This window comes from Schistocerca serialis, chromosome 2, assembly GCF_023864345.2.
Source record: "Schistocerca serialis cubense isolate TAMUIC-IGC-003099 chromosome 2, iqSchSeri2.2, whole genome shotgun sequence".
NCBI classification, from domain to species: Eukaryota; Metazoa; Arthropoda; class Insecta; order Orthoptera; family Acrididae; genus Schistocerca; species Schistocerca serialis.
The window spans coordinates 273,617,331-273,645,145 of NC_064639.1; the positions used below are offsets into that span (position 1 = coordinate 273,617,331).

The 27,815-nt window shown below is 37.5% G+C and overlaps 1 protein-coding gene across 6 annotated transcripts in view; it reads left to right on the forward strand.

The window, feature by feature from the left end:
• The window catches only part of LOC126457029 (Ig-like and fibronectin type-III domain-containing protein 1), a 1,179,953-nt gene that overhangs the window by 1,137,721 nt on the left and 14,417 nt on the right, over positions 1–27,815 (forward strand). For all 6 annotated transcript variants that reach the window (XM_050093007.1, XM_050093006.1, XM_050093012.1 and 3 more), the window contains 7 exons: positions 1,280–1,526; positions 1,659–1,837; positions 12,569–12,700; positions 13,931–14,081; positions 17,408–17,554; positions 20,495–20,606; positions 20,959–21,155. In XM_050093007.1, the coding sequence (XP_049948964.1) occupies positions 1,280–1,526; positions 1,659–1,837; positions 12,569–12,700; positions 13,931–14,081; positions 17,408–17,554; positions 20,495–20,606; positions 20,959–21,155 (1,165 nt within the window). The remainder of the gene's footprint in view (positions 1–1,279; positions 1,527–1,658; positions 1,838–12,568; positions 12,701–13,930; positions 14,082–17,407; positions 17,555–20,494; positions 20,607–20,958; positions 21,156–27,815) is intronic.

A 27,815-nucleotide genomic window follows, 5' to 3' on the forward strand; every position in this document is an offset into this window, starting at 1 on the left:
ACAAGCCCAGTAACCATTAACAGAGGAGCTGCAATTCCTTCCACAATGTAAAGTCTGTCCCATATAGCATTGGTATCCAATGATGGTACATCTATGGTGATGAGCAGTCCATTGCCCAGTATGCTGAATGTCTCACTATGGCCTTACAGACAGTCTCCACCTTCTAAACCTAATACAAAACTGAATTCCCTTTCCAAATCTATGCAAGTTCCTAATCCTCTGACCACCCTCTTTGAATGAACATTTTCCTTTATTACCTAATGTCACCATGGATGAGACAACTTAACTATATCAAACAGACAACTTAACCATATCAATTGCCAGTGCTTCAACTACTTGTAATCACGCTTGGAAATGAGGGACATCCACTCCACAACTCTTCCAAACCTACCCAATGTGGTATTCCACAGTCCACCCGATGTATGAAATATGTCCCAGTCCAATCACAGAAATATCCTACTCCATAACAGGCAGGGTCAGTGGAGAAACCAATCATATTGTATACCAGTTATGTTGTCAATTCTGCACAGCCTTTTATGTGGTTGTGGCCATCAGCCAAATGGCTACCCAAATGAACGCCATTGTCAATCTGTGACCAAGAACAGAGTGGACAATTTCGCGATGGAATATGCTGCTGATCACACCCAATATGCTCAATTTAAACTTGGATGCTTCATGATCCACGCCACTTGGATTTGGTCCCCAATACCAGATCCTCTGAATTACACAGATGGGAACTATCCTTACAATACATCTTTTGATTCCTCCTGGCCGCAATCTGCACTAGCTCCTGTCCCCACCCAACTTCATTCATTCTAGACTTATAGTACATTCTCCTATTTGCAGTCTCTCTCTTCTTATGTTCTATCTCTCCCTCCCATTCCACTCATCCATGCCACTGTGTACCATATGCAACTCACCTGTAACACCAGAACAAGCTCATGGGTGCACATTCTTTACATTCCACCAAGTTCTTTCTGTTAACATATTATATTGCAATTTTGCATATGCTTAAAACTCGATACAATTCATATGATATTAGCATAGCAGGTCACTACCAGCTTATGGTTAACAATCATTGAGAGAAGAACAATACCTTTGAAAAATAGGAATTAGTTTCTGCAAAATTTACAGAAAATCTTGTGGATAGCATAGAAATTACCTAAATATTGTGTAAGAATAACACATTTTTATGTGTTTCCATTCACTTCTTGTCAATAATTTAAATACTCACATGTGAAACTAATCTTGATTTTTATAAATTTCTGCTTAATTACAGCCACCAACTGTGCATCCCATCAATTTGGTTATTGAAGGCAGCAGCATGACTATTTTATGCATTGCAATGGGAACACCAATGCCAACAATATCACTTTATATTTCTGGTCGACTTGTACGACAAGAAGTAACACGGCACATGGTCACTGTGGTGAATAATGTAACAAGAGACATGGACCAAATTTCTTGTTATGCTGATAATGGATATGGAACGCCGATGCAAGCCTCTAGGAAGATAACAATTAGTCGTAAGAGAAAAGATACTACTATAAATGAGCTTTGGTTGTAAGACTTGTTCACATGGTGCACATGAACTGAGACAATATTACAGAATTCATAACACTCAGTGAAAACATACAATTAATTTTTCTGTGTTCCAGATCCCCCACAAATAACAGCATCAGGAATAACTATGGCGGGTCTTGGAGATTCTGTTGTTCTTGAATGTACAATAGACGCTCATCCAGAGCCAAAAACAATGTTCTGGCGTGATCATTCGGGACGTGTACCTGTCATACAAGGTGGAAAGTATAACATTAATGTTCAACCAGTGAAGGATGTAAGTAAAAACAACTTAAACAAACATAAGTATAACAATAAAACAAAATAAAATTGAATGATATCTTTTTCAATTTGATAGAGCAAATTACTGATATTCCTAAGTACTTTTATGTAGTTGTTTTTGTTGCTATTGTTATTGCTACTGTCTTCAGCCCAAAGACTTACTTGATGTGACTCTCCATTCTACTTTATCCTACGCAAGCCTCCTCATCTTTGAATAGCTACTGCAACCTCCATCCATTTGATTCTGCTTACTGTATTCATTGCTAGGTGTCTGTCTACAGTTTTTACATCCTACATTTCCTTCACTATCAAACTGATTCTTTGATGCCTCAGTATTTGTCCTTTCCACTGATCCTTTCTTTTAATCAAGTTGTGCCATAAATTTATTTTTTCTTCAATTTTGTTTGGGACTTCCTTATTAGTTATTCAGTATACTCATCTAATCTTCAGCATTCTTATATAGCATCATATTTCAAAAGCTTCAATTCTCTTGTCTGACCTGCTTATCATCCACATTTCAATTCTGTACAAGGCTACACACCAGAAATATTATTTTCAAAAAGATTGAAATTGATATTAAATGTTAACAAATGCCTTCTTTTTCAGAAATGCTTTACTTGCTGTTGCCAATCTGCATTTTATATCTTCTCTACTTTGGCCGTCATAAATTATTTTTCTGTGCAAATAATTAAGCTCGTCTACTACTTTTAATGTCTCATTTAGTAATTTAATTCCCTAAGCATCACCTGATTTAATTTGATTACATTCCACTATTCCTGTTACAAATATATAGCCAATGTCTGCACAAATGTTCATTAGCAGATTGGGTAGAAATATTATACTATAGGCAGTGATCTTCCTCTTGTCTTGAAGGTAAAGTGTGCAAAATTTCATCAAGATCAGAATAAAACTGTAGATTTTTATGAATTACAAACAAACAGACACTCCTCTTTTTATATATATATATATGTTGCTTTTCCAGACACTACCCATGTTATTCACTGCTCCCCAAAGTCCTTTACTGTCTCTGACAGAATTACAATGTCACTAGAAAACCTCAAATTTTTTATTTCTTTTCCCTGAACTATAATTCCTTCTCCATCTCTTGTCTTTGGTTTCCTTTACTGCTTGCTCAGTCTACAGTTTGCATAATATCAGGATAGACTACAACTCTGTCCCACTCCCTTTTCAACCTCTGCTTCACTTTTGTGCACTTCAGCTCTAGTAATGGCTGCCTGGCTTCTGTACAAAGTGTAGTTAACTTTTCGCTTGATGTATTTTACCCCTGCTACCTACAAAATTTCAGAGAATGTAATCCAGTCTACATTGTCAAAAGCTTTCTAAATTTTCAAATAATAGAATTGTAGTTTTGCCTTTCTTAAGCCTGTCGTCTAAGATAAGACTTAGGTCAATATTGCCTTGTGTGTTCCTACATTTCTCCAGAACTGTAACTGGCCTTCCCAGAGGTCAACTTCTACAAGTGTTTCCATTTGTCTGCAAATAATTTGTGCCAATATTTTGCAACCATGACCATCAAACTATGGCTTGGTAGTATTCAAGTATGTCAGCACCTATCTTCTTTGGAATTATTACATTATTATTACATTTTATTTGAAGTCTAATAGTATTTCCTGTGTTTCATATATCTTGTAGATCTGGGGGAACACTTTGTCATGGTAGGCTCTCCCAAGGTTCTTAATAATTCTATGCGTATGTCATATACTCCAGGGGCCTTTTTATCCCCCCAGGAATTTCAGTGCCCTGTCAGATTCATCTCACAGTAGCTACCATCTCACCTTCAGCTTTCTCTTCTCTTCCTATAACATTCTCTTCAAGTTTGCTTCCTTTATATTGATCCGATATATATTATTTCCACCTTTTAGCATTCCCTTCTTTGCTTACTACTGGCTTGTCACTTGAGCTCTTCATGTTCATAGAAATGTTTCTCTTTGTTCCAAAGTTATTATAAATATTTTTACAGATGGCATATATCTTTCCCCTAGTCATGCATGATTCTATGGCCTTGGATCTACCCTCTATCGTTTTTACTTAGCCATTTTGCATTTTCTGTCAGTTTCATCTTTGAGATGTCTGCATTTTTATATTTTCTCTGTTCATCAATTAAATTCAATATCTTCTATGTTGCCATGGATTTCTGCTATGCCTTGTCTTTTTACCATGGTGGTACTCTGCTGCCTTCACTATTTTATCCCTCAAAGCTACCAGTTCGTCTTATATGGTATTCCTTTACCCTGCTTCTGACCACCATTCTTGCATAGTGCTCCCTCTGAAACTCTCAACAACCACTGGTTCCTTCAATTTATCCAGGTCCTGACTCCTTAATTCCTACTTTTCTGTAGTTTCTCCAGTTTTAATCTGCACTTCGTAATCAACAAATTATCATCAGTGTCCACATCTGCTTCTAGAAATATCTTACAGTTTAAAACCTGATTCTGAAAGCTCTGTCTTACCATTATATAATCAAGCTGAAACCTTCAAGTATCGCCAAGCTGTTCAATAAATACAGCTTTCTTTCACAAACTATTAAACCAAGTATTAGCAGTGATTAAATATTGCTCTGCACAAAATTTTACCTCTTGTCTTCCTCTTTCATTCCTTTTGCCCAGTCCATATTTTTCTACTCTTTTTCCTTCTCTTCCTTTTTCTACTTTTGAATTCGTCACCCATCAAAGTTATTGTTTAGTCTCCCATTAATTATTGGAACAATTTCTTTTACCTCATCAAACATTCTTTCAATCTCTTGTTCATCTGTGGAACTACTTGCATATAAACTTGTACTGCTGTGCTGGGTATTGACTTTGAGTCTTTCCTGGCTACAATAATGCATTTACTATGCTGCTCATAGTAGCTTACCTGTATTTCTATTTTCTTATTAGGCCTACTTCCCCGTTTCCCCTCTTTGATTTTGAATTGATAACCCTGCACTCACCTTACAGAAGTCCTGTTCTTCTTACTACCTCACTTCAGTGATTCCCACAATATCTAACTACAACATATTCATTCCCACTTTCAAATTCTCTCAAAGAGCCACAGGTTATTCTGGCCTCTCCACATACACTGAGGTGACAAAAGTCACTTACACAGATGGCATTAGTAATGCGTACACAAGGTATAAAAGGTCAGTGCATTGGCAGAGGTGTCATTTGTACTCAGGTTAGTCATGGAGAAAAGATTTCCAATGTATTTATGGCCACATGACAGGAGTTTTTTCCCGAGGGCATGCAGCTTTACTGTATGATCAAATGATGATGGCGTCCTCTTGGGTAAAATATTCCGGAGGTAAAATAGTCCCCCATTCAGATCTCCGGGCAGGGGCTACTCAAGAGGACGTCGTTATCAGGAGAAAGAAAACTGGCGTTCTACGGATCGGAGTGTGGAATGTCAGATCCCTTAATCGGGCAGGTAGCTTAGAAAATTTAAAAATGGAAATGGATAGGTTAAAGTATGATATAGTGTGAATTAGTGAAGTTTGGTGGCAGCAGGAACAAGACTTCCGGTCAGGTGGATACAGGGTTATAAATACAAAATCAAATAGGAGTAATGGAGGAGTCGGTTTAATAATGAATAAAAAAAATAGGAGTGCAGGTAAGCTACTACAAACAGCATAGTGAATGCATTATTGTGGCCAAGATAGACACGAAGCCCACGCCTACTACAGTAGTACAAGTTTATATGCCAACTAGCTCTGCAGATCACAAAGAAATTGAAGAAATGTATGATGAAATAAAAGAAATTATTCAGATAGTGAAGGGAGACAAAAATTTAATAGTCATGGGTGACTGGAATTCGGTAGTAGGAAAAGGGAGAGAAGGAAACGTAGTAGGCGAATATGGATTGGAGAGAAGAAATGAAAGAGGAAGCCGCCTGATACAATTTTGCACAGAGCACAACTTAATCATAGCTAACACTTGGTTCAAGAATCAAAAAAGAAGGTTGAATACATGGAAGAAGCCTGGAGATACTGACAGGTTTCAGATAGATTACATAATGGTAAGACAGAGATTTAGGAACCAGGTTTTAAATTGTAAGACATTTCCAGGGGCAGATGTGGACTCCGATCACAATCTATTGGTTATGAACTGTAGATTAAAACTGAAGAAACTGCAAAAAGGTGAGAATTTAAGGAGATGGGACCTGGATAAACTGAAAGAACCAGAGGTTGTACAGAGTTTCAGGGAGAGCATAAGGGAACAATTGACAGGAATGGGGGAAATAAATACAATAGAAGAAGAATGGGTAGCTTTGAGAGATGAAGTAGCGAAGGCAGCAGAGGATAAAGTATGTAAAAAGATGAGGGCTAGTAGAAATCCTTGGGTAACAGAAGAAATACTGAATTTAATTGATGAAAGGAGAAAACATAAAAATGCAGTAAATGAAGCCGGCAAAAAGGAATACAAATGTCTCAAGAATGAGATCGACAGGAAGTGCAAAATGGCTAAGCAGGGATGGCTAGAGGATAAATATAAGGATGTAGAGGGTTATCTCACTAGGGGTAAGATAGATACTGCCTACAGGAAAATTAAAGAGACCTTTAGAGAAATGAGAACCACTTGTATGAATATCAGGAGCTCAGATGGAAACCCAGTTCTAAAGCAAAGAAGGGAAAGCAGAAAGGTGGAGGGAGTATATAGAGGGCTTATACAAGGGCAATGTACTTGAGGACAATATTATGGAAATGGAAGAGGATGTAGATGAAGATGAAATGGGAGATACCATACTGCGTGAAGAGTTTGACAGAGCACTGAAAGACCTGAGTCGAAACAAGGCCCCCGGAGTAGACAACATTCCATTAGAACTACTGACAGCCTTGGGAGAGCCAGTCCTGACAAAACTCTACCATGTGGTGAGCAAGATGTACGAGACAGGCAAAATACCCTCAGACTACAAGAAGAATATAATAATTCTGATCCCAAAGAAAGAAGGTGTTGACAGATATGAAAATTACCAAACAATCAGTTTAATAAGTCACGGATGCAAAATACTAACGCGTATTCTCTACAGACGAATGGAAAAACTGGTAGAAGCTGACCTTGGGGAAGATCAGTTTGGATTCCATAGAAATGTTGGAACACGTGAGGCAATACTAACCCTATGACTTATCTTAGAAGCTAGATTAAGGAAAGGCAAACCTACCATTTGTAGACTTAGAGAAAGCTTTTGACAATGTTGACTGGAATACTCTCTTTCAAATTCTGAAGGTGGCAGGGGTAAAACACAGGGAGCGAAAGGCTATTTACAGTTTGTACAGAAACCAGATGACAGTTATAAGAGTCGAGAGACATGAAAGGGAAGCAGTGGTTGGGAAGGGAGTGAGACAGGGTTGTAGCCTGTCCCTGATGTTATTCAATCTGTATATTGAGCAAGCAGTGAAGGAAACAAAAGAAAAATTTGGAGTAGGTATTAAAATCCATGGAGAAGAAATAAAAACTTTGAGGTTCGCCAATGACATTGTAATTCTGTCGGAGACAGCAAAGGACTTGGAAGAGCAGTTGAACGGAATGGACAGTGTCATGAAAGGAGGGTATAAGATAAACATCAACAAAAGCAAAACGAGGCTAATGGAATGTAGTTGAATTAAGTCGGGTGATGCTGAGGGAATTAGATTAGGAAATGAGACACCTAAAGTAGTAAATGAGTTTTGCTATTTGGGGAGAAAAATAACTGATGATGGTCCAAGTAGAGAGGATATCAAATGTAGACTGGCAATGGCAAGGAAAGCATTTCTGAAGAAGAGAAATTTGTTAACATCGAGTGTTTATTGAAGTGTCAGGAAGTCATTTCTGAAAGTATTTGTATGGAGTGTAGCCATGTATGGAAGTGAAACATGGACAATAACTAGTCTGGACAAGAAGAGAATAGAAGTTTTCGAAATGTAGTGCTACAGAAGAATGCTGAAGATTAGATGGGTAGATCATATAACTAATGAGGAGGTATTGAATAGGATTGGGGAGAAGAGAAGTTTGTGGCACAACTTGACCAGAAGAAGGGATCGGTTGGTAGGACATGTTCTGAGGCATCAAGGGATCACCAATTTAGTATTGGAGGGCAGCGTGCAGGGTAAAAATCGTAGAGGGAGACCGAGAGATGAATACACTAAACAGATTCAGAAGGATGTAGGTTGCAGTAGGTACTGGGAGATGAAGAAGCTTGCACAGGATAAAGTAGCATGGAGAGCTGCATCAAACCAGTCTCAGGACTGAAGACCACAACAACAACAACAACAGGAATTAACAGACTCTGAATACGGAATGGTAGTCGGAGCTAGATGCAAGGGTCATACCGTTTTGGAAATCATTCAGGAATTCAGTATTCTGAGACCCACAGAGTCAAGAACATGCTGAGAATACCAAATTTCAGACATTACTTCACACCACAGACAATGCTGTAGCCGATGGCTTTCGCTTAACAACTGAGAGCAATGGCGTTTGCATTGAGTTGTCATTGCTAACAGACAAGCAACACTACATAAAATAACCACAGAAATCAATGTGGGACATATGATGAATGTATACATTAGGACTTGCAGTGAAGTTTGGCCATAATGGGCTTCTGCAGCAGATGACCGATGTGAGTGGCATTGCCAACAGCACGACCTCGCCTGTAGCACCTTGCCTGGACGCAAGACTGGAAAACTGCAGCCTGGTCAGATGAGTCCCAGTTTCAGTTGGTAAGAGCTGATGGCAAGGTTCGAGTGTGGTACAGTCTCCATGAAGCCACGGACGCAATTTTGTCAACAAGAAACTGCACAAGCTGGGGGGCTGTATTCACATGGAGTGGACTGGGCCCTATGGTCCAAGTGAACCAATCATATGACTGTAAATGGTTATTTTTGGATACTTTGAGCCTATTTGTAGCCATTCCTGGACTTTATTTTTATGGATGACTATGCACCATGTCACTGGGCCACAACTGTCTGCAATTGATTTGAAGAACATTCTGGACAGTTCGAGTGAATAATTTGGCCACCCAAAATGCCCACTATGAATCTCATTGAGCATGTATTTGGCATAGTTGAGAGGTCAGTTCATGCACAAAATCCTACATCAACAATGCTTTTGCAGTTGAGGACACTATAGAGGTAGCATGGCTCAGTGTTTCTGCAGTGGCTTCCAACAACTTGTTGAGTCCATATCACATCCAGCTGCTGCACTATGCTGGGAAAAAGGAGGTCTGACATGATATTAGCAGGTATCTCATGACTTTGTCACCTCAGTGTATTTACCCCTGTTGTGGTTACACATGGCTATAAGTATCATTGAGCCATATAAGCCAGCAAACCTCAGTAAATTCCAATGTTCATGGAGGGCGATACTTTTATATGGGATGATAATTGTCTCCTACCTTTTATTTTATTACAAATTTAGTTTTTGACATCATAGTTCACCTTCTTTTAACAGTAATAATAATCATTTCATGATTGTTCTGTTATATAATTATGAATAATAATTTTTTATTTACCACTTAAGTATGTAGTAATCCATTGCTATTTTTGCATTACTGTTTGGTTTAATCTGAAGTACAAGACATTATTGTTGACAAAGCAGTGACTGATGTACTTTAATTTATTCTGAAGTTTTGATTTCAGTGGGTAATGTTCGAGGTGAGTACAGGCTATAACGTGACAGCAACATAAATTCTTTAAACCAGAAGCGAAATCAGCAGTGCAGGAGTTTGTAGTACAGAACTTAGACCTTTCCTGTTCTGTTATCAATTTGCATGAATGATGCATATTTTAATGTAGAAAGACAGTGATATATCAGCCAGAGACAACACATTTGCCATTTACATTATCTCTCAGCACAAATAAAGTAAACCAGACTTACTGCGATATCACATCTGTCATGGAAGTTTAATTAATCAGTGCTGTATGGAAAACTATTTTTTGCATATCCCATCATATTCCAGCATACTAATGCTCTTGTATGCTGCATTTTCTTTCATGCAAGCACCATTCTTCCTGGTGCTACATTTCTTATACAATATCTCGAACCAGATAAGTAGAACATAACAGTGGAAGGTGAATTTAAATTAAAACAAGCAAAAGGACTGTAAAATTGAGCTGTGAGATTTGTTCAGAAATGCATTTAACAAGGAAGAACATGCTACAGTTCTGCTGACACTGTCATATATCTTGTGCTGTTACTATGAGAATAAGATAAGAGAAAGAGATACATAAGCTTGTGTTAGGAGCTATCAAGAAGCTTTTGTTTGAAGGCATTGCTTTGGCATATATGCAACACAACATGACGACAATGAGGGAATAAAAGCACCAACATGTAGGAAAGGGATTAGTTTGGCATGGCTTTTATGTCTTTCAGATGTGCTTGTGGTAAACAGGTCCAAAGTGCTGTTGTTATTTTCTTGGGTGCCAAGGGACAAACATTGGTAGACATCCATCAGAGAATGAAGAACTGTATGGGACAGCATGTCTGTCAAAAATCTATATTGTGGAATGGTGCGCCAAGTTCACGGTAATACAAGTCCACATTATGCCTTAATTCAGAAGTTACAAAACCTCAAAAGTGGAATACACTAGAGCACCCAACCAATAATCCTGATCTCTCCTCACATGATTATCTGGCTTCAGGCCCTTAAAAAATGCCTTGAAGGGTCAACAATTCCTATTGTACAAGGATGAGCAGTAGGCATTTACAGACTCCTTCACAGAGCAGGACACATTGTTTTGCCAAGCAGGTATCTTCGACCTGGTGCATCACTGGGATAACTGCTCATGGTGATTTTGTCTGATTGGCATGCTGATTGTGGACTACATGGCCTTTGAATGGAAACTTTTTGGTCACCCCTTACAAATTGCTATTTTTCCTTACTCAGTATGCAAATGGAATAGGACACAAAATTGCTAATAAGTAGTACTAAGTACTCTCTGTCATGCATTGAACAATGGCATGAAGAGTACTTGTGCAACAGTAGATGTAACAAGCAGACAGCAAAGAACAGCAGCAATCATGCCATTCATAGTTAATATTGGATTTTCTCACAACTCTGCACCAAGAAACCATACATTAAGTTACATAGCAGGATTTTCCAGGGCATAGAATATGCAGTATAGATGATTAATATTGACTGTCCAATTTCAACTCCACCTGTTGGGAGTTTGAAACGATCACAGCATTTGCGTAGCTTATGACAGTTTCAAAACTTCTTAACAAGCGTATCATGTAAACAAACAATTGTTTGTACATTTTCAGCTTTTCATGCCATAATGAATAATCAGATCGACTAAATCAAGGAACATTCACAATAAACTGACCCGAACTATTCTTCGTCCAATGCTCAGAAATTTGTGGAGCAAACCACAGATTCATACCATATTACATTTGCACAAGCAGCCATGCCAATTCCAACTCTACCACTGATATCTTGGCTACATATCATCATCTTGGCTGCATATCTTCTGGCCATCCTCAGAGTGAGATAGAAGCTGAGGTGGCAAGAGTTGCCTTATATGCTGCACCATGGTGGTATGGCACATGCAAGTTCAAGCCACGAGTGCTGGTCAGCAGCAAAGAAGTGTACCTTATAATGTCTGCCCCTGTAACAGGTGGAGAAAGTGCTCAAATGGTCAGAACCTTTCAAATATATCTTTGGTTGTGGCAACACCATGGAAACTTCTCTGCAGCTTAATTATTGGAAGGGCTGGTTTGCATAACTTGTCCAAATTATTTGCAATTTATTAAATTATCTGCTAATCAAATCTCCATGGCTTCCAAGAGATGGAAGCTAAAATCTTCATATCACTGTAGTCCACAGAGTGGCCATATCAATGTAATGTTCTTCCACAAAAAAACACTCGCACACACACACACATATACTTCTTTCCTCAGGAGTCTCACCCCTGTGGAAGACACTGATACAAGGCCCACTGAGCACATCCTGCTTCATTTCTGCTGCAGGAATATGATATCCCACCAGAGACAGTGCCAGCTATGAAGGCCATCATGCCATACATCACCTGTGCTACAACTATTATATAGCATTTTAAGTGGATATGGCTAGCTGAATTAGTGGTCATCCAGTGGCTAAGCACAACCTGCTTGACTGTAATGGGCACTTCACAACCTTTGCCATCTGAACCTCCCCTGTCCCTCCAACATCAGCTTCTTCAAATTTCACAGATGTGAATTGTCCTTATAACATATCCCTTGGTCCAGCAATCCTGCCCTTAGTCGCCACTATTTGCTATCCCAAACCCACCTCCATCCACATCACCATGCTTTCCTACTTCTCCACATCCCCCTCCCAATATTTTACTCCATTATTCTACAAGCACACTTCTTTCTCCTGTCCCACTTTTCTTCTGCTCTACCTTGTGTCCATCTCCTCCCCACACCACACCCGCTTCATTCTTCTGTTCCACTGTGTGCCATACACTACTTCTCCTGCCAGAACCACAACAAGCTCACTAATGCTGCATTACTGTCTTGTTTCCTTGGTGTGTGTGTGTGTGTGTGTGTGTGGGTGTGTGTGTGTGTGTGTGTGTGTGTGTGTGTGTGTGTGTGTGTGTGTGTGTGTGTGTGTGTGTGTGTGTGTGTGTGTGTGTTCGCGCGCGCGCACGCGTGTGCATGCGTGCATTTTGCACTAATAAAAAGAAGTGTGGACCAGTGACATTAAGACAGTGTTCAGTCTTGTCTTTCATTTTTTTCTTCTCTCTACTTACATGGTCTTTCTGTCCTGTTTGTTCCAGGAGGAAGATAAATATATAATGCAACTTACTATTCACAAAATTGGCAGTGAAGATGAAGGGGATTACTTCTGCCATGCAGAGAATGCCTTTGGAAGCAAAACACGCCCTGTTTCTGTTAGAATACGAAATGTGGTAAATACCTTCTTTTTTTTTCTTTTTGCACTTATGTTGCATTTTTTTCTATGATTCAGGCTTCTCAGTTCAAGGTTAATAATTGATTACACTACAGAACACACAATAAAAAACATACATGTATAATGGTAACTAATTCAATGAGGGGTTACAAGTTTTTCCTTCATGAAATAATTTAGTGCATATTCAAATTGACATCTTTTTCCAATTACTTCCATCTGCATAGTATGAAATTGGATCCACTATGTCAGTATACTTGCAGATTATGTATTTGTGTAACAGCTACCCATCACAACACTGAAGATATATTTAAACACTGTTAAGTTCACTGAAGTTACCAGTTTAGAATCAAGACTGTGCAGAACATTTAAGAGAAGACATCACTGGCCATTTCTTTCATATTTTTTTAATGCCATGATGGAATCCTTGAAGATGTGCTGGAATTCATCCTTTCACAATAGATATCAGAAAGATTACTGCTACAGAATTTTCTGAGGCCTTATAATCACTTCAAATTCACCCCCCGTCCCCCTTGGTGTTCTCTCTCTCTCTCTCTCTGTCTCTCTCTGTCTCTCTCTCTCTCTCTCTCTCTCTGTCTGTCTGTCTGTCTGTCAGTCTGTCTATCTATCTATCTATCTATCTATCTATCGCTGTCTCTCTATCGCTCTACTAACTTAATCTCATTGCAGAATTTCAAAGAGGATACAGTCTAAATGTAATTACAGAAAGTAGTCATTCCACATATGGCTGTTAAAAATATTTATTGTGATTGCAATTTCAACATTTTATCATTGTTAACAATGTGGGAATTAAAGCCCACTCTAGAACATTAAGCTGTAACATGCTGGAACGTAGTGCCAGCAGTCTGAATCCACATAACATGTGGTATCTTCAACACACTAGGTGACCTTGAGCCATGATAACAGCAGTCAGCTTGCACAAAAATAAAAACTACATCCACAAAATACACCAAAATTAATCTCTTGTGCAGTTAACATGGTGGTTGGATTACAACTGCATTATCAGCTGCATAATTTGTCTGAGTCATCTCACATTAATTAATTTCCGTAGACAATAGGGATCCCACCTTTCTTGTGGTTTTGTTTTGCCACTCCTGTAAATTTTCATATACATTGCCTCCACTTATTATTTTATGTTCACATAGATATGGTAAAATAGTGTAGTCACTCTGTGTAAACTTAAAAATTATGTGTTTTAAACATTTTACAGGCTGCCAGCAACAATGTGACACAATGCTGCATTGAACAAAATGTGACATCAAGCTGTATGGTAGCATGCTCATTTTACTTAGACATTGACGCTGTAATTGATAAACCAGAGTGCATTAATGATTTTGACAAGTTGATGAAGTGTGCAGCTGGTAAGGTTTTTATCAGTACAATGTAATATTAGAAATTTAGCTGCAGTAATTAAAATAGTTAACAACCTGAGTATTCTGATGGAAAAACATATGATTTTGAGTCATGCAACACAGTTTTGCCTTTTTCTCTAACAATTATTTAACAGTCTTACATGTCAGTCATAACAATGTCCCAACACCATCATTTGTTGGATAAGTAAATCTTAATTTTAGTAGAAGGTGTACAACTTTGGTTCCACTGTTTGCCAATAGGTAGCGACAATGATAAGCAGTGGTCGAAAGAAACAGGCCGCAGATGTCAGGCAGTTAGCTTGGACCTCAGTCAACATAACCTCATTCAAACATTAGTCAACTTGTGTCTGCATCATAAAATTGTTCTTGATTGCAAATGTCAGTTTACGAGCCTAATTCTCGTCATTTGTGGGACGTGTTACTGTTTTGTTTCAGTTTGAAGAAAACAATGGCCGAGTCTCATCAAATGCTCTCAGTTACATATGGTAAGGACGCTTTTAGTGAAAGAACATGTCGTGAGTGGTTTCAATGCTTCAAGAACGGTGATTTTAACGTCGTAGATCGGCATAGTGGTGGCAGAGAGAATGTTTTCGAAGATGCAAAATTGGAGACATTGTTGAGTGAAGACTCGCGTCAAACTCAAGAAGAATTGGCACATTTAGTGGGAGTGACACAGCAAGCCATTTCAAAATGTCTCAAAGCTATGGGCATGATTCAGAAAGAAGGAACTTGGGTCCCGTGTGGGCTGAAACCAAGAGACATTGAATGGTGTTTGGGTGTTTGTGAACATTTGCTTCAGGGGCAAAAATGGAAGGGATTGATGCATTGCATTGCGACTGGGAACAAAAAATGGGTTCATTAAGATAACCCTAAATGCAAAAAATCATGAGGATATCCTGGCCATGCTTCCACGTCAACGGCCAAGCTTTCTCCAAGGTCAAGCTCTGCATTTGGTGGGACCAGCTCGTCGTTGTGTACTATGAGGTGTTAAAACCAAGTGAAATACTCACCAAGTTGATTATTGAATGCAATTAATGTGTTTGAGCAGGGCATTAAAAGACAAACGGCTGCAATACAGCAAGAAGCACGATAAAGTGATTTTGCAGCATGACAACGCTTGACCCCATGTTGCAAAAGTGGTCAAAAAGTACTTGGAAATGTTAAAATAGGAAGTCCCACCCCAACCACATTACTCCCTCTGACTATCACCTGTTTAGAACAATGGCGCATGGCCTGGCTGACCAACACTTCTGATCTCATGAAGAAGTCACAAACTGGATCCATTCGTCGATCACTTCAAAAGATGAACAATTTTTTTGATGTGGATGCCCAAAAGATGGGAGAAAGTAGTGGCCAGTGATGGAAAATACTTTGAATGATATATGTGTAACCAATTTGTTTCATTAAAACCTCAAATGTTGGGGAAAAAAACGGCAGAAGCAAAGTTGTACACCTTGTACATATTTCAGACCAGAAATAAAATATGTTCTGTTAACATATAGATCTTTGTTAGAAGAATGTACAGTGATCATATGTATTGAACTGCAGAATCTGGGATAACAAATTATGTCAGGAGCGCAATCATGTTCGTCATACTGTAAAACCTCAATTATTTGCTTCCATTAAGCTGTCTCACTTTCTATACACATATATCCTGTCATATTTTATGAACAATTTGATAGACAAGGGAACTTAGCTGGAATAGTTCATTAGCTTATGCTACAAATGTAATATTATGCTATCTCTGGATGTGTTAACATTAGTTGAAGGTTGTGTTGGTGGTGGTCTCTCTTGAATAACTCAAGCTTTATTATTGCTTAAATTTCCTTCATTTCAATTATAATCTGTGCTTCATCGCTGAGTGAAGAAACTTTCTTATATATTGAATGTCAGGATAACATTATACCACAAAATAACACTTTGTTCAAATATTCAAGTTCCTTCCTTTGGTTGCACTTGCAGTCATTACCCATAATTTTTGTATCAACTCCCAGAAATGTCCCTAAGTAGTTGCTCTTTTAGACTGCATGAAAACTGAGCAACATTTTGTACAGCTTCATGAGACATGTCCAAATATTTTGGTCCTGCTACTCTTTTATTCATAAGGCAGTTATAAGATTTATATTTGAATTCAGTATATACTTTCTATATGTTTCAGTTCATTGACTCATCCAACTAATATCCATACACACAACTTCATATCACAATTCAGACTGTGTGCACAAATCAGCATTGTTAAAAGCAGGCCATGATATATTATTTAAAACTGGGAAGGACTTGCCCTGCTATGAGATTTTTTTAACACCAACAGTGAAAAATGTCCTTTAATCAATCCTTAAAGTATTTACATTTATAGAAAAGCTTTTTACTATGCAGCCTTCCAAAATCTGTTAAGAGGCCATTACACTCTAATATTTTGAAAAGGGTAATTGCTACTCACTTTATAGCAGAGATGTTGAGTTGCTGATAGGTACAACAAAAAGTCTGTCACAAAATGAGCTATTGGCCAACAATGCCTTTGTTGGGGGAATCCCCACACACACGCACGTCAACAGTCATATGATGAATAGCAACTTTCTTTTTCGTAATATTCTGACATTCCATCCTGGATTTTCCACTGTTTAAACTCGTAACATTTGTTCTTCCTGTGGAGTGACTGTCCTTGTTTTTACTTCAGAATGTGTAACAGTAAGGACTCATCATGTAATTGTTCTTGGGAGCTTTTGAACTGTCTTTGATATTTTTCTGCTACACTGTAAATATATTTTCATGGAGTAATTGTGATTTTTGTCTTATGTTAATATACTATGTAGCTGTAATGTCAGTGCTATGAACATGTTTTATCGCTATTAGAGTATGCAGTGGTATAATGTCTCCTTTTGACATTTGTGCCTATTTTTGGAGCGTATTTCCCAGAACAAATACACGAAAATAATGCTAGGACTGTCCTCTTGAAACTGTTACACACTTCTTCATTCTCATAACTAGATCTGGTGATGATCATATTTAAGCAATACAGTTAATATCACTGTTGCCCTTGAAAACCTACAGAATAAGTAAAATTATATCCACAAAATTCCATCCTACTGAACAATGAATTATCTGCCATGAAACAGTTTTGATTCATCTATACTTAATACTATTATTACACAAATAGAAAAGCTTGCTAGTCACTTGAATTTAATTAGTTTCAAAGTAGACTCACCGATTCCAGAAATAAGAGGTAAATACTTTCTGTTAATCATATTTAAATATCTTTTAAAACATGTCCACTCTATTTTGTCACTAATGATGTTTATTTGGTTTTACTTCAGATGGTTCTGATCACAGAAGTTGCTGTGCACAGTGGGGAGTGCCAAGGCGATGCCTCGATTGGTGTCGAGGGGAACCACTTTTCAACAACAAGTTTTGTGTCTTGTCTTATACAAAGCAAATTATGGCATGTTTCCATGAGGACAGAGGTAAAAAGTGCCCCTGAGGAGAACAACACAATTATGTGAATTCTAATATTTTAATAAGTTTATTTTTTATTGTGTATACGTAAAGCATAGGCATCAGCTATCTTAACTGAACCTTTTTGGACTTAATGTCTTAGCAACACGCATGACTCCATTACTGTGCCTCATACAAGGAAATCTAAAGTTGTGTACACACCAGAGAGAAAGGAATGGTTTATATGCACACTAATTTATAACAACAAATGAAGAAAGGTTCAAATTAATGATATGTCAGTGTCCTTAGAGATACGAGTACTATTTCAATTGGGAGATTAGCTGAGACATTGTTGGAGGGACCTCCCAAGCATTCATCTCAATTGATTTAATAAGTTACAGAAACCTAAATAAACATAAATTCAAACCCAGTATCTTGACAACTGTGGTAACCTCTCTTGATTCATATAAGCACTCACATCATTGTACTAAACAGTGAAGAAATGCACTCCTACACTTTTACAAAATATCTGAGGTCACTTTATGTTCCTCTTGTCACCTCTAGCATATGTGGTATATTTATAGATATAACCTTTATGACTAATTTGACTAATTCAGCAGATGATAAGTTTGTGAGCATCTGGACCAGAGTCCTCATGAAATGATACTCATTGAAAAATTCTGCAGCATCATGGATCTTAAGTAGTAATCACAAGGATAAAATAACAGTAGTCTGGATGTATACAGATACTAGCAAACCTGGCAGTGCTTCACAATTGTTAAATATGTATGGAGTTGAATGTATGCCCTAATATCTCCCCCCCCCTTCCCCCTCTGTCTATGTCCTCTTCCTTCCTCTCTCTGACCTTGAGCTTTGTTTATTGTTATTGCCAATGAAACATTGTCTGGGAACTGAATCTCTCTCTCTCTCTCTCTCTCTCTCTCTCTCTCTCTCTCTCTCTCTCTCTCCAACCCAACACATGGCCATTGCTGGAACCGAGGCAGAACCAGCTTTCATCAACAAATGCAACAGACCTCCACCCTGCCCTCCAATAAGCTCTCGCTTGACACCACTGAAGTCACAGATGGCAGTGGTCTTAGGTCAGTGTAGTGCACACTACAGAGCATCTGGCTTGGAGCTGTCCTTGAAGTAACTAATTTGTAACAGTCTGTTGTGTGACTGTGGTGCCAGCTGCTGCTCAAATTCCTGGTGCAGATGCAGTATGTTGTTCCAGAGCCATGTGCCAAACATGACTGTCTTCCCTCTCGGTAGTGCCACGTCACGATCCAGAGCTTGGTCATCTTGCGATAACAGATTCTCATGACCGCATCTCTCAGCAATCATGTACAGTGGCTATATCCTGCCAAGTCTTTCTGCAATATTGCAGATGGAGCATCTGTCTTTTTGCAGCCCTATTACATGACCTCTTTCAAACTCGGTGAGATGTTCATAATGGCGGCCTTGTCTTTTGACTAACATCAACTCACCATATCCAGTATGAAAGGTAACTGATCATTACAGTGTGTGTTAAAAGCAAACCTGATATGCATCCTCATAGTGGCACTGCTAACACCACTCTTGTGAATGGCATGAAATTTGAGTAGACACCATCTTTCAGATGTAGCAACATGCCTACCAACTCTTGCTTATGTCGCAAAACTCCTCCTAAGTATTGCAATTTTTTTCCGGCAGTGTATATCCACTAAATCCTGTCTACAACCCATAGAAGCCTGTAATAGAAATTGTGAAACATTCTGTAGAATTATGTAACTCATAGTTGAGCTTTCACTTACTTCTATCTTCTCGTGAATTACTGTAAATGTGTAAACTCCAAATCACAGCCCACAGCCTTCAAAACTTAGACATGGTCCATTATATTACTGAATAATGAGATATCAGTTCTTAGAACTACAGAAATCTATTAAAAACAAACAATACCTGACATACAAATTTCAAAATTTTGCAGTTCATTTTTTCACTCACAAAAAAACCATTACTCGTGGTAGCACATACCTACATGTCTCAGAAACTGGACAGTAGATGCCTGGAGCTATGTGGTGTGGTCCAATGAGTCACTAATTTGTCTCTTATCAAATTATGCAAAGCAGCAAGTGCAATGACTGCTCATGAAGCATTAACCTGCAATGTGTTGAGGGTGCAGTTCAGTTTGAAGGTGGTTCTGCCATGTTTCATGAGTGTTTTTCATACCACACCTTGGGCACACTCATGCAGGTTACTGTGGATATGAACAAAAACATTTTAGGAGACAATTGTTGCCCTTCCTCCTACATCTTCATGAGGAGTATGCTGTGGAGACACACATCTTCAAAGATGACAATAGCTGGGTTCACAAGGCAGCACACATGTCTTTCCGGTCTGATGAACACCCAGGCTCCCTATGAATCCCGACTATCTCAAAAAACTACATATCTTCATCACACAGAAAATGTCTGCAACTGTTTGGAACAATGGGTGAAACATAGCAATCAATGTCCCCACAATCTTGTGGAGGTCTATGAGCTATAATCATCAATGAGTGGCTTCAGCTGAATATGGCATATCTGAAGAACCTTGGGGACTCTCTTCTTCACTGAATTTAGGCCGTTATCAAGGCTAGAGGTGGTATTGCATGGTGTTTGTGTGATTTCTCTTCTAGGTGATAAATGTTTTGTCCAGTATGCTTATCTACAAGAAGAATGGTCATTAAAATGAAATTATCATTTGACAAATAGAAAACAGACAGGAATAGACAACTCATCTCATAAAAAATCATTTTAGAGAAGAGGCCAAATTTCCAGGATAATGATCTGGTTGATTGAAAGAGATAACAATTTTTTAATAACTGAGATTTTAACTTTATGATGTCTCTGCTATTCAAGACTGATATTCCTTAAATTTTATTTCATCTAATAAGTAAGTATCATGAATAAATAAAATTATTATTCATAATGACATTTTTGCTTTTGAAGGACGCCTTCCTGGCCCTCCACAGAACATTCAAATTGAATTGGTTGATGCACACTCTGTTCTTGTGAAGTGGGATCCTCCAGTCAAGAACCCAAATACTGTAGAAATGTACAGGTAAATTGACAAAATTAATTTAGTCAGGAGATATATAATTCACTGCCAAAATTTCTCTAGACTACTATAAATTAGGGTGATACAGAAAGAAGAGCTGCAAAATAAAGAAGTTAATTAGCATTAAGTTTCATTGCTGTTTACTTGAAGAATTTTACTGTGTTCTAATTGCATCAAATTATAGCATTCCTTGTTATTTTCTTTTTCTATCAAAGCCAGTTTTATGATATTCATGAGTTATAACTTGACACAAATTTTTTATCTTTCACCTCAAGTTCTGCTTTCTGATTTTATGTCATTACCTGTTCCAGTGTGTCAGGTGTGCATTTAATGCTTATGCTGTTTTGTGTTTTAGGGTTTTCTGGAAGCAAGTTGGTTCTCGGACTATAATGAAGAATGATACCAAGTCTACCAGCCTCTTGATCACAGGACTGAAATATGGAGAGCCATATGAGTGTGTCATTAAAGCTGGCAATCACCTAGGTACAAGCACATTGACAGAAGCCAAGCAGTTCACAACGAGGGATAAGTACATCTCATCTGGAAGTATAGGTATGCCACTAAATTGTCTTTTTAAACATACATGGCTTGTATGTAGCTTCAACAAAGTAGGAAAAGGACAGATTGCTACTTACTATAAAGAATATACATTACGTTGCAGACAGGCACAATTAAAAGACACTTACACAAAACTTTTGGCCACAGCCTTCATCAGAAAAAGAGAAACGGACACACATCATTCATACACACAAGCAAGCACACCTCACCCACACATAACTGCCAACTGTGGCAGCTCAGGCCAGCCCTGGCATGAGCTGCTGGAGTTGTCGGTCATGTGTTGGTGAGCTGTGCTTGCTTGTGTGTATGGATGGAGTGTGTTTCTCTATTTCTCTTTCGCTGGTCGAGGTTGTGGTTGAAAACTTTGTGTAAGTGTCTTTCAATTGTGCTTGTCTGTAGCTTAACATGCCTTCTTTATGGTAAGTAGCAATATATCTTTTCCTACATTTTTAGTATTCCTACATGGAGTTTCCTTTATATGTGGTTTACTAGAAACTTCATTCGCATACAGTGTGTCAATTTACACTAATGAGCAGTTAAATTAGAAATATCTACTGTTTTCAAGATGGAACATGTCTGTTGGTACAACAAAAGGAATAGTTGGGTGTCTCGCATAACTAGTCACCGTCACAGGCACAGAATGGGAAAAGTACACATCATCAGTGCATTTTATCATAACCACACAGATGGAAACAAAACGTAAGACTAAAGTTAAAGTTAGATTTTGATTACAAACTGTAGCTTTACTGATTCCGTAAAAGGCAGACTAAATACGGACTCAAATTTCTCATTAGAAAAGAAGGGTCAATAGCATTTTTTTATCTGGCTTCCACCAACCTCATAGTCAGCCAACTTATTCCTATTTAGTGTTTTCATTGTAATCAACATATAAAATTATTACAAAACTACATATAATAATAAATTTGCACTTCATCATAATAACACTCACATGCTCCGATTCAGCACAAATATAACAAAGATCACATAAAACTTTAAAGTGCAGCTATACAGTACTGATTTCAGAATAATACACACAAAATGTTTACAACTTTTAATTTGAAATGTAATGTAGAAAATCATCTAGCTTTCTTTACAAAATTTTTTCATTAGTCTCATTTTGTGTTTGCTTCTTTGGAATAACAGTGTTTTTGGATATAAACTGCTTTTGTAACACTTCCCAACATTATTTGGGCCACACTAATTCCCACCAGGCCCTTTTTATTTATTACTTCTTTTAAGCACATGTTTGCACCACCCAATAATCTACCGAGAATCTTTTTTTCCTTTGCTTCCTCTTTCATTTTCTTCAGTGCCTGTTCAATATTTACTTTTGTTTTTCAAACTTACTCTTCATATTTGCTTGCAACAAGTTTTCTTTTTCCTGTTGTTCTTGTTTCCTGTTTCCCACAGCCACTCTCTTCTCATATTCAAAGTATTGCTTGTATCTGACATCAGCTTTGAATGCCAACTGAAGAAGCTTCTGACTGATAATTAAAAAGTGAACCTCCCCCTCAAACACATTTACTATAGCATTTCTAACAGTCAAATGAGCATTCAATGTACTTTCACACATATCTGCAGTGTCCTAATTCATGATCTTCCCAAATAGTGAAAATCAGTTTCTACATATGCACTGACATTTCAGAGTGCAATTGCAGTCTTCAAAATTTTCATAACAGTAGGGTACTTGTTTTCTCTTAAAAAAAGAAGACTCCAGTAGATGTCAGCTGGGTTCTTGTTACTACCTCATTTTTCTTTCTATAATGTCAATAGTTTCCATTCATCAACAAGTCCATATTCAATGTGCTCAGTTGGAAGAAGTGCACCTAATTTCTATGTTTTTGTATGATCCTTCATTCACCCTCTTCAGAGAATGCAAACATCGAAGACGCCGCAATGCAGGTTAATCCGAAGACTTTTCCAAAATATGTGTACAAGCAGACACACAGTGCTTTCTAGCTCACATGTAAATATAGCTTCTTTCTTGTGCACCTAGCTTCTTGAGTTATTCATTTTTTCTATTATTGAACACTATGTTTTTGAATGGCAAGTAATATTATCACCAAATGCTTCCAGACTCAGTGGAGCAGCAAAAACACAAAACCGATTTGTGAGTGTTCTGACAAGGTTTGTGAGGCCATTATCGATTAGATGCATTAAAGGATCTCTCTTCAGAAAAAAAACAGTGAATCTTGAGCATGTATAAGCACTTGCACAAGCAAACATAATTTCTGCTTTGGTAGTTTTGTCTTTTGATAGTTTAACAGTATTTTTGTATTTCACAGAACTCATCAGTTTCCTTTTTTCTGGGGTATGAACTGAAGAAAGAATTTTTCAACAGCTGATCATTGGTATAAATGTCTCTCTCCAGTTGGTTCTAATATCAGCCATCTAGAGGAAACATGTCCCAAAAACCAATGCCTTGGAAGTTTCATATCTGATTTTATGTTTTCAGAATCTGCTACTGAGATGTTTGGCCATCAAACAAATTACAGGGAAACAAGGTGATATCTGAAGCTTTTTCACCAAAGTGTGGAATCTTTTCTGGAATGCATTATGAATGATGTGTATGTTACATGCACCAATACCAATCAGCTGTTTTCTTCATAACAGGATTAGAGAATCATTCAAGAGATGATTCACAGTTTTGTTAGTACTGGATACATCACAACCTACCATCAATAGCTTTGACCAAGAAAGCTGGGCATTATCCAAGGCTTCATTTCAACTTGGAGTAAATATTACAAGTAGTCACTTTAGCAATGAAGAAAGTTGGTGGATGTCATTTCATAATCATTTGTTAGGAATCAGACCAGTATTCAGCTACAGTTTGAAGCTATTTCTCTGGAGCTGCAATCACAGTTTTGTCCAAACATAAAGAGAAATGTGCTCCTCCAATGCTGCAGCTAAATCATCACATACAAAGTATCTTGTGTTTGTTTTTGAATGGATGAAGTAAGAAGGAACACTTCTTGGAAATATTGTACCAAAGATTTCTTTGCCATCTTCACAAGCTTGCTGAACAGCAAAGTTCAATCATTTTCAAAAGACCAGATTAATTCTGCTCTTGAAGCATTTTGCCTATCAGAATAAATCTGAATCATTGGTGGCTCTGGGAGATCAAATTACACCATCATTGCTACATGCAGATCCAGGAAGGGCTGAAGACAAATGTAGTTGTGAAGAACTCGGTTTCATATTACGTTATTCTCTGTGCTTCTCAGTAGAATCCTGCTCCTCTGTAGTGCTAAGGTCCCAAGAAAATGAAAAGTGTTTGTACGCACAACACAAAAACTTCACTTGCAAACTTTTTCTGTCCCTGTTCATAAACCATGAAACCATTGCTGAATCTTTATGGAACCATTCTGATTTTACAGTACGTTTTCCAATAATTCTGTCAAAGTAATCCATTTAATCAAAAAACAACAGATAAAAAGAATTAGGACTACTGTTCATGAGAGAGAGAGAGAGAGAGAGAGAGAGAGAGAGAGAGAGAGAGAGAGAGAGAGAGAGAGAGAGAAATTTTTAAGCAGGATGTCATTTAATTTCTGAGTATTCCCAGGTTAAGATTTTCATACAAGTATCATGCTCCACCCTGCCTTACACAATAGTGAACTGCTGGGACACTACAGCATCCAAATTTCACCTGTGTCTTATTGTTTTCAGAGAAATTAAAAAAAGAATATTTACTGATTAGTTAAAAGAAACTTTACAATTAACCAGGTAATATCTTACACAAACTACAGATGCACTAATGGACAGACAGACAGACACAGATACCACTTCAAAACCAGTGAAACCATATCTAGTGGACCACAAAATATGTATTTCTGTTGAAATCACAAATTCAAATTATTGCACTGTTACAATACTTCCTCATATTAATGTATGAGAAAGTAACAAGAAAAATTATAGGGAATACGGTACAAGGATTCAAAATATAGGATAGGTAAAAGTATTGTTTGTGCATACACACACTCACAACTCTTCCCCAAGCAAAAATTATACTTTTGACAAGGAAGCACTGGTCAGAGTACTCCAATTTGGTAGGTTTTCTTTCTTACAGTGTGTAGCAACTATTTCATTAATAATGTGAATTAGAACTTTATTTTGGTCAACTAGACCATTGGTCCTAGCAGTGTGACTGCTTCATATACTGAGTTACCAGTAATGTTCTCAAGTGGCAATGTTTCTTCCCCATGACATAACCACATGAGCAATTCACATTCCTGTAACTGGTTTTGACCAGCCAGGGGACTTCTTCAAGCAATAAGTAGGTAAGAAGAGGTTACAAAGAATCATTGTACACACTATAAAATCTGCCACACAGCTATCTATATAAGGATAAAAAGGGAATAAAATCATTACTAAAACCACATGCCATTATCAGCTTCTGTTGCATTGTCGGTGACACTGAAGGCAACAGTGGGTAGAGCATGAGATTCTGTAGACAAAATCAAAAGAACAGTTGAGACAAAGACTGAAACACTACTGGGACATGCAGTTATATCTGTGATTACATTTATAAGCTTTCAACAGTTAACACATTTCTTATTTTTTTTGAAATTATATTTACAATACATTTAATCTTACTTGGACAATTTTATAACTGACTACTTGTGACAAATTATTTAATATTTTCACTTAATTTTGCTAACAATAGGTTATTTTACAATTTTGACTGCTCTGATAATTTTGACTGCTCTGATACAAATATGTGATCTTTTTCATATGATTTATGTATCATTTTTCTTTTCTGAAATTTCTGACTCATTTGAAATTCATCAAGTGTCTTTATTTTTTCAGTGACATCACATTATTTAGATAACATTCCCAATGTAGAGTTAAAGACTCACCTAACAAAGTTGGAATTTAAAGAGCATTTTTTGAGTACCTCAGTTTGGGGAAAAGAATGACCCACACAGTGTTCTGTAGGTAATGAGATGATGATAGAGGCCACTGTTAACCATCATCCATTGTAACAACAGATATATGGGCCACCTCATAACAAATCACTTGCTGAACAACATGAACTAGTAAACAGCTGCACCATCCACAAAAAACTTCTTGCCATGTGGTACTTAAATCTCTGCATTACACTTAGACCTCTGCTAACAAAACAACACATCACTGCTGGACACTTTAAACAAGGAAAAGCTTGCCTGGACTGATGGGTCATGGTGTACATTGGTACACTGCAATGTTCAGGAATGAGGATGTCAGAAAACAGATGGGATGAAACATTCTGTTCACCACCTGCAAGATGTTTGTGTTTTCAAGTTAGTTCAACTAGTCTCCATGAGTTGTGGGTGATGGTTGAGTGTCATGTATCATAAATACTTTCAAAGCTTTTGATAACTTGTGGAATGTATGTCATGAGATACCATTGCATATCCTGGAAATGCTATACTAGGTATTATTCTCTGAGAGTTCTTTCCAATGTTTGGTTGATCATCAAAAATTTTATCATTGTTCAGCAGACTTCAAAATAAATGTTGCACATTTTATGAATTTCTCCTTTACTGATTTGTAGTTTCTACTTTCCTTTCCTTATATTGTATAGTAAGTTCTTGTAATCCTCAGTTGCAGTTATTGATTCCAGAATAATTATATGACAAAATAACTTGTGCCTTGTAAATACAGCTTTAAATTACTGTTCATCTATGCTACTGTGAAACACATCTTTTCTACTCACCAAGTGCTCATAGCTCTTATTGCATGGCTTTTAGACTACATATTTACTAGGATTTGCTTTTACTTCAAATGACTGCTCCTGTCATATTCCTGAATATTGATCATTTCTCCTGGGAAAGTACATATAAGACCAGGGCATTATGCTGCATCCATTTTTTGCTTCCACTTGTTTCCTTCTGAAACATGAAGCACAAAATTTAAATCAGAATTCCTCTCAAAAGATATGCAGAGTTCTCTATGAATATGGGCATTTGGTAGCTCAATACAATGTGTAATTTTAATTAGCAGACACCACAAGTGTCACATTTGTAAGGTTTTTAATTCATAACTGTTTCATGTAATGTTGTCACAACTTTAATTTTTTCATTTACCTATGATATTTTGAAAGTGGGGTGACTCTGAACATTTTAAATTCATTTTTGTAAATCAAACAGAAACTTCTCAAGATATTGACATGAAACTTTTGGGGAAGTTGTAAGAGGTGTTGCTGAACATGATAAAGCACATTATACATTTTTATCCCCCACACTTAGTTGTTTTTTATTTTTTACTGTTCGAGATACCATCTCTATGATCTCTATACTTCCAGTCTATCACCAAATTGCCAATGCCCACGTTTAGCAATGTGTCACTTTTGCCATCATCAAATAATCTCATTTTCACTACTATACTATATGACTACCTTTTCAGGGGGACTTTTGGTGTTTATCATGGAATGATTTGTTTACAAATAAACAGCACATTGTTGATAATTGCTAGCATCAGAAGCAGCCAATGTGCCCACGTCATCTGTGTCCATTTAAGCACTGCAACTTTTAAGTTAATTTTATTTTCTCTTTGTCCTCTTCTCCTTCAGGATATGTTCTTCATCAATTTTCATACAAATGGGGAGAACTCTTACACTACACATTCACATACAGATGTTCCTGTCTACATGCATTACACTTAATACTACACCAG